At 34.4% G+C, this 8,173-nt stretch overlaps 1 protein-coding gene across 3 annotated transcripts in view; it reads right to left on the minus strand.

Annotated features, from left to right (window-relative positions):
• Nucleotides 1-8,173, minus strand: part of LOC106873285 (protein timeless) — a 64,414-nt gene that overhangs the window by 41,196 nt on the left and 15,045 nt on the right. For 2 of the 3 annotated variants that reach the window (XM_052970667.1, XM_014920595.2), the window contains exon 2: nt 1,446-1,576. In XM_052970667.1, coding sequence (XP_052826627.1) covers nt 1,446-1,545 — 100 coding nt within the window. In that variant the 5' untranslated portion in view covers nt 1,546-1,576. Of the gene's footprint in view, nt 1-1,445; nt 1,577-5,437; nt 7,097-8,173 lie in introns of those variants that run through there. The other variant, XM_052970668.1, reaches the window with a different exon arrangement.

Genomic DNA, 8,173 nt, shown 5'->3' on the forward strand with positions numbered 1-8,173 from the left:
GATATATTAAAAATACCCATTTTACTCTCTTTCTCCCTGTAGCTACTAAAAGACATAATTACAGAGACCATGTTGAACAAAATCTTTTTTTAGAAACTCCATACTATTTATTCTTTTATTTTACCTGCTGACTAGAAATGTAAAAATTTCACATCCTTTTCATCTCATTTCTTCAACTATTCAATAATTCTTTGTTCCCTTTTTCATTTTTCAGTTATGTCTCTTTTACTTTTGCCTTATTTATATTTCCGCAATTTTTATTTTTAGCTCTTTATGTTAACAAAAATACAGAAAATTTCCCAATCACAAAAGTGCACAAAGCCAGCTAGAAATAGACACAAAGACACACACACCCACACTTCTATTTCATTATCATCAATTGACGGTCACATAAAAATCAGGTTAACAACAAACTGCATTCTCCAACAGTAAGTCTTTTCCATATTCCCTTTGCATTAGCCAACATATAACCAACACATTTCTACAATGTTTCTTTCTTTCTATCTTTATTTTGTTCTCCTTCTACCTGCAAGATCATCAGATAATTTCTCCATTATTCAAGAAAAAATTACAAATCAATGACTGCCATTTCTACAAGCCCATAAACATCTTTAATGCTACATATTAAAAATATGTAAATTTTCTAACAATATATTTTCCATATATATTCTCTAAATCAACTGTGCGTCTTACATTGATGCTGAATGGAGGAATCCTACAAGATCAATGGTTAGGATCACCAAGTTCTATCAATGTATCCATAGGGATAGCATTCATGGTCATGTAATCAGCTAATGAAAGACTCACTGTGACTTGAGCTCCCAATTCAAATTCATAATAATGGAATTGAATGGTGGTGGCAGAGAAGTCATAGGAATCTGCAAATGCAGCAACAAAAAAATATTTTCCAAATTTCTCTAGATTTTCATAATGAGCTCAGATAGAGGCAGTATGGTGGTATTCTTGCAATCACTGATATCATTTAAGAGATAGAGATACATGCATTTAGCAAGATATCACTGGTGAGCTTAAGTACGGACTCGTTAGTGATACACTCTGATGAAGAACCAACATGGATATACAGAGGTTGGCTGTCCAGAAAAAAAAAAACCCTCCATCGATCAGCTCTGTAATAAAAGGCTATGTTGCCCAGCTGGCCTCTTAGACATTGTGATGGGTGATGCTGTTGAGTTGGCAAATCCAAACAAGATCAGACAAATGACGATGATGATGATGATGATAAGGAGGAGGAGGACAAAGACAATGATGATGATGTTGGCGTTGGTGGTGGTGGTGGTGGTGGCGATGCTGAAACTTAGAATCCACTTGATATCCTCTTCTCTAATTGATAAGACATTTGCATCTGGTTGTGAAACGAAAACCTTTACACATACACACACAAATAGATAAAAAAATAAAATGTCATGCAATAACACCTGACTTACCTTCACACTCATCAGCAATGATATATTCATTGTCCAGCAAGCACCCTAATCCTGAATGGATATTGCGTATTCCATCAACGTTCATTAAATTCCATTCCATGATTGTAGGATTTTATTTCTTGAGTTAATATCTGAAATACAAAATAACAGTGACAAGATTAGAAACAACAATAACAGACCATAGATCAAAATGTTAATGGTTGGTAAGATCATGTATTACATCAAAGCAATGCAATTGTGATGATGATGATGATGATGATGGTAAAAGAAGTCTGAAAGCTGCCATTCATAAATGAGTATGGCTTGGTAGAATGTACCATGCTTTTACTAATTGTTTTAGGGGCCTATGTAGTTGTAAGCAAACACAGACACCGTCCTGGCCCTCCTATCCTTAACCTAGTGGAACATAGAGAATGTTACAGTTAGAGGAGGGGGAGGAGGAGGTGAAAAGAAGAAAGAGAGAGAGAGAGCTGCACCAACTGTTATACTTTAGTCATTTTATCTATAAGATCTAATTTCCTAAAATATCTAAACCAATCAACAAGTGTTTCTGGATCTACTTCTCACAGGAATTTTCTGGACAGACTATAAGTATTATTAGAGAGGCAGAAATGGTAAACACAATATGCCAAAGCGTCATAGGTCAACGATGCTTAGGCAAGGTTATCTTGTGTCAGTCCCCACTACTGCTCGATGTGTCCTTGCCTTAAGATAGCACAGCTTTGGTGTAGCTGAAACTGGGTAACTGGAGATGAGCTCCCAATGCTCTATAAAATAGTTCCATGTGGAGCAAGTAAACTGATTTCTCACTCCTGGATCAACTACCAGCCATGCATGATCATTGTGGCACTGGCATCACTAAAATGGAGAGGATGTGAAATCAAGTGTTCAGTGCTGAAACTGTCTTAAATATTCACTCAGAATCCAGTATGAATGTACTCCTGAATCCAGTGGTTACTGTAGCCCTAGTCCATATATCTGTATGGACTAAGGTTACTAGTATATGACAAGCTAGAATAAAACCAACTGTCTCACTATCTCTTATAATCTGACTGATTCTTTTTGTTTGGCAGTATCCTGGGGATTAGAATATGTGGATTGATATAAAACTACTCCAGAAACTTCTTATAAACATGGATCAAAATATAAATCTGGAATGCAACCTCAGGGGAGGCTGGCTAAAGCTACAAACTGTAAGCCACTATATCTATCTATCAAATAACATATTTAACTGTAATAAACTGGGATCAATTGGGTGCACTTTATACATTCATGTTACTGTACTGATGGTAGATATCATAATCATTATCATTCTAAAGGCAGTGATTTGGCAGAATTGTTACATCATCAGACATACTGTTTTGCAATATTTTTTCTGGTTCTCTGCAGTCTGAGTTCAAATCCCACCAAAGTCATTTCATCCTCTCAGGGTCAATAAAATAAAACATCAATCAAGTACTGTGATAGGAGGATCGATGTAATTAACAGTTCCCTTCTCCCCAAATTTAAAACTTTGAATCTAAGTAAAAAAGCAACATCAGGGTCAGTGGGTTGGCAAAGAAACTCTTTTACTAATTTTTGCACAGATTAATTTTACTACAGGCAAATGCATACAGCACACAGACATATATACATACATATATATAAAGTTGTATAAATTTAAAACTGGACAAGAATTATACAAGGATTATTAAGGTGGCGAGCTGGCAGAAACGTTAGCACGCCAGGCGAAATGCTTAGCGGTATTTCGTCTGCCGTTACGTTCTGAGTTCAAATTCCGCCGAAGTCGACTTTGCCTTTCATCCTTTCGGGGTCGATAAATTAAGTACCAGTTACGCACTGGGGTCGATCTAATCGACTTAATCCGTTTGTCTGTCCTTGTTTGTCCCCTCTATGTTTAGCCCCTTGTGGGCAATACAGAAATAAGAATTATACAAGGACACTGTAGAGCTTGTTAAAAACCTGAATAAAAAAAATAAAGGAGGGCAACATACCTAGAGAGGAAGAGATGAAAACACAGACAGATAGACAGATAGATAGACAGAAACTGAGAAAAAGTGAGAGCTATCAATGTATAGAGGCAGTGAACATGTAAATACTCTTATTCAAATCTAAAAAGGTTCCATATCACATGACCAACATATATAACAATTGTAAAGTTGAAATTTCATTTTGATATACATAAGCACATGCACGAGCATGTAGGCATAGCTGTGTGATTAGAAGCTTGCTTCCCAACCACATGGTTCCAGGTTCAGTTCCACTGCATGGCACCTAGGGCAAGTGTTTTCTACCATAGCCTTGGGCTGATCAAAGTTTTATGAGTAGTTTGGTAGATGGAAACTGAAAAGAAGCCTGTCGTATATATGTATATATCAATGCGTGCATGTCCCCCACCTCTGCTCGACAACGAGTTTTGGTATGTTTTATGTCCCCCAAAACTTAGCAGTTGCAGAAAAGGCACCATCATTGGTTAATCATAAAGGAGTGATGCTCTTAAAGGATAATGCAAGACTACATATTGCACAAGTCACTTAGGAAAAGATTATGGCACTAAATACTGAAGTTTTGTTTCATTCTTTTTATTCTCTTGACCTTGCTCTATCCAACTATCTATCATCTTTTCAGATCATTGCAATAATATTTAATGAGAAAAAGGTTTATTAATTATGACGAGATTAAAAATGATACTGAGTGTTTCTTTGTCTTGAAACATGAGGAATTTTACATTTAATGTCCATGGGGTCAAGTTTGTCCTCAACAATTTACCAAATAGGTGAGATTATGTTATCAATAAAGAAGGGTGAGGATATTGTGATTAAATACATCAATTAAAACCAAGGAAGAAACTGTTTCTTTCTCCATCTTGAAAATCAACAGAATTTTCTGTCCAAACAAAGGAGAGAGAGAGAACATATGTATGTGTGTGTGTGTGTGTGTGTGTGTGTGTGTGTGTGTGTGTGTGTAAACCTTTACAGCCTGATGAAAGTAAGTCGAAACTTTTAAGTCACTGTCAACCTTTTTCTATATATATATGTGTGTGTGTGTGTGTGTGTGTGTGTATATATATATATATATATATATATATATATATATATATATATATATGTATATACTAGAAACAAAAAGATCTTTGTTACAGAAGTAAGGAATAACTTTTCTGATGATTATTTTCTACTTTAACCCTTTAGCATTCAGATTATTCTTTCAAATGTGATGTTCATTGATTCACATTTTTTTAAAATTAATCATGAATTATCCAGTTGCTTCGAGATTTTGTGGATGTGATTGTTTATTTTTAGATTAACATTGTAGGGTAGGCATGAGAAGCTGGATATGGCTGGTGCAAATGAAAAAGGGTTAATGATTAGACATTTACAAATCACTTTTTTTTAAACAATGATCACAGGTTTTTTTTTAGTCACTGATTTGGGACTAAGAGTGTCTTCTTCAACATCATTCCTCAAACTGGTCTTTTTTTATATATATATATATCAGAGTTCTTTTAATACAAGTTCAGTATTTTTCTGGGTGTTGGAGGGGTGTTACAAACATACACACATACATGTATGTATGCATGTATAAAGTGACATGCACAATAATCACAAAAAATATTCAAACAATTTTAACCCTTCATGGGCTGGTGGGGCTGGAATTACACAAAAGGCCATTGGGACACCTTTTATTTTTGTGGATTTCAGCACTATCTATAAAGTAATATTTGTTTAATCTTGTATATATGTGTGAGTCCATGATACAGAACAAGAAATTTAGCACCTTATAGGTATGTATTTGTAAAACCTTTATTGAAAGAAATCAACATTTTTTTATAGTTTTATAAACTATACATATAATACTAAGTATAAAATAAAACAAAATTTAGTATATTTAGTACAAATACAAAGAAAATTGATTTATAGTTCATCAGAACGTGAGACACAATCATTGCAAGCAAAGTTAGAATGGGCATCACAAATAGGCTCACTACATACTGTGCATGATTTCTTTCTTTTTCTTGTCAAGCTTTCTTGGACACTTTTTACATCTTTTTTCAGTTTTTCTTGGGGTTGATACTGGGATGGTCCTGTTGTTTCACCACTCTCAAAGGCTTCCATGCACACTACAACATGTCTTCATAGTTTTCTGCATTCTGCCAAGAAACGCCATTGGGATTTGCAGTTTGCAAAGTTGTTCAGTCAAATCTGAAAGGAAGTGCCGATGCTTTTGGTGTCCTCTATATGCATCGGGTTCTTTTTCCATGAAACAAACAGCAGAATTATGTGCTGCGACATCAAGCATCCAGTAGAAAATAACTAAAGGCCATCTATTTGTTGTGAGTTTACATGAGTAATTGACTAATTGGTCTAATGTATCTACACCACCTTTAGTTGCATTATGGTCTGCAATCATATCTAGTTTAAAAGGTTCACTTTCTTGTATTTTGTTGTCATAATGCATAGTGCTCAGTAGTAAGATAGCTGCCTTATTTACTTTTGGAACATAACTGCACATCATAAGATGATGCTCTTGGCTAAAGCCAAACTTTGTTGAAAACAATTGACGACCCTAAGAGGCTTGGAATGATGGAGGTATTTCATGTTTATTCTTTCTGATGGTTCCTAAGATCGTTACACTTTTTGTAGGTTGTTCTAAAGCACGACCAACATCAGTAAAAAAGTTGTCACATGTAATATATCTACCAGAGTTTAGAATAGTCTTGCTGAGATCTCAAACAACTCTTTTAGCCCACTGTTATTCTGGACCTTCAGGGCCTTTCCCTATGTATATCTGCACATTTAGAAGGTAGGTGTTACTAGCATCAACAATAGACCAAACTTTTATCTCATATTTACTTGGTTTTGATGGTATGTACACTTTGAATGAGCATTTTCCTCTGAAGGACAACAGAGATTCATCAATAGTTACACAAGGGTCAGCTTTGTAATTTATTTGGCATGACTCAATAAACCTCTGCCAGACTTCATATATAGGTGCCAACTTCCCATAATCACCATTTTTTCGAGCTTACCGTGTAGACATGTCATCAAATCTTATGCACTTTTTCAGTTCTTTGAACCTATTACGACTCACACAAGCATAATAAATTAGTTGGCCTGTCTTTGTGCTAAAGACATCATTGTCCAACCCAGCTCTGAGATGGAGACCTATCCATGTGATTATTTCAATATAATCTACATCTTTCCAATTTTCAGCATAGAGAACTTTCCCTTTTTGATTCATTGCTTCAATTAGAAGTTCCATTACTTCATCCATGAGAAAAAAACTAAATGTAGTAGAAACAGCATGGGAAGGTACAGCTACATGAATGCCTGCACTTTTACGAAGCACATTTTGGTGAACATTTCATCTGCATCTGGGAAGTTCAGTGAGCCATACAGTACATTTATCTTTACCAACCACAGTATTGCCATCTTCATAATCAGTTTTGCTGTTTTCAGTACTATAACCATCACTAAAGTTATCACTGGATTCTTCAACATCTTCATTTACTATTATATCAGGTATGTCGCTATCGGAATCATAAACTGGTGCTGAAACTTCATATGGTGCATCTACAATGCCTCTTTTGCCATAGAACATTGATTTAGGGATAGACATTTGAAATATATCAATTTGCATTCAGACTATCTGAAAAAAGAACAGAAAAAATAATTTCACAGAATATCTGAAAAAAAGAACAGAAAAAATAATTTCACAGAATATCTGGAAAAAAGAACAAAATAAAATAATTTCACAGAATATCTGAAAAAAGAACAAAAAAATTATAATTTCACAGAATATCTGAAAAAAAGCACCAAAAAAATAATTTCACAGAATATCTGAAAAAAGAACAATAAAAAATAATTTCACAATATCTGAAAAAAAGAACAAAAAAATTTCGCAGAATATCTGAAAAAAGATCAGAAAAAAATAATTTCACAGAATATATGAAAAAATTTTAAAAAATTATAATTTCACAATATCTGAAAAAAAGAACAAAAAAATTTCACAGAATATCTGAAAAAAAGAAGTGATAAAAATAATTTCACAATATCTGAAAAAAAAAACAGAAAAATAAAATTTCACAGAATATCTGAAAAAAAGAACAAAAAATTATAATTTCACAATATCTGAAAAAAGAACAAAAAGAAATTTCACAGAATGTCTGAAAAAAGAACAGAAAAAAATAATTTCACAGAATATCTGAAAAAAAGAAAAAAATAATTTCACAGAATGTCTGAAAAAAAGAACAAAAAAAAATTTCACAGAAGGCCAATGGAATCCAGTTGGACCCCACCAGCCCATGAAGGGTTAAGTGGTGATTTGTATTACATCCTTTTTAAAAGCAGCATAAGTCCCTGGCCCCAGACACACACAAATACACACATATGTATACATGTGTATGTATGTGTGTGCATATATTTATATATATATATACATACAAACACACACACACACACATATGTACACATGCATGCATATATAGTTAGATGGTGGTTGTCTACTCCTTAAACAGAGTTTGACCACCTCCTGCACCTACACCTTAGCCCTTTCATGGCGTCTGATGTGGCTTTTTAAACCAGACAGTGTTTTGAAAAAACACCCACACAGATTGCACCTCTGATTTGCACTACCAATACCTGCAAGTAAGTTCTGCTCATTGTGGATCCTAACATGTCTTTTAAGACCCCCATTGGATTTGCAAACCCTCTGGCACACACCACATT

The sequence above is a fragment of the Octopus bimaculoides genome, chromosome 9, assembly GCF_001194135.2.
Source record: "Octopus bimaculoides isolate UCB-OBI-ISO-001 chromosome 9, ASM119413v2, whole genome shotgun sequence".
In the NCBI taxonomy this organism is placed as follows: domain Eukaryota; kingdom Metazoa; phylum Mollusca; class Cephalopoda; order Octopoda; family Octopodidae; genus Octopus; species Octopus bimaculoides.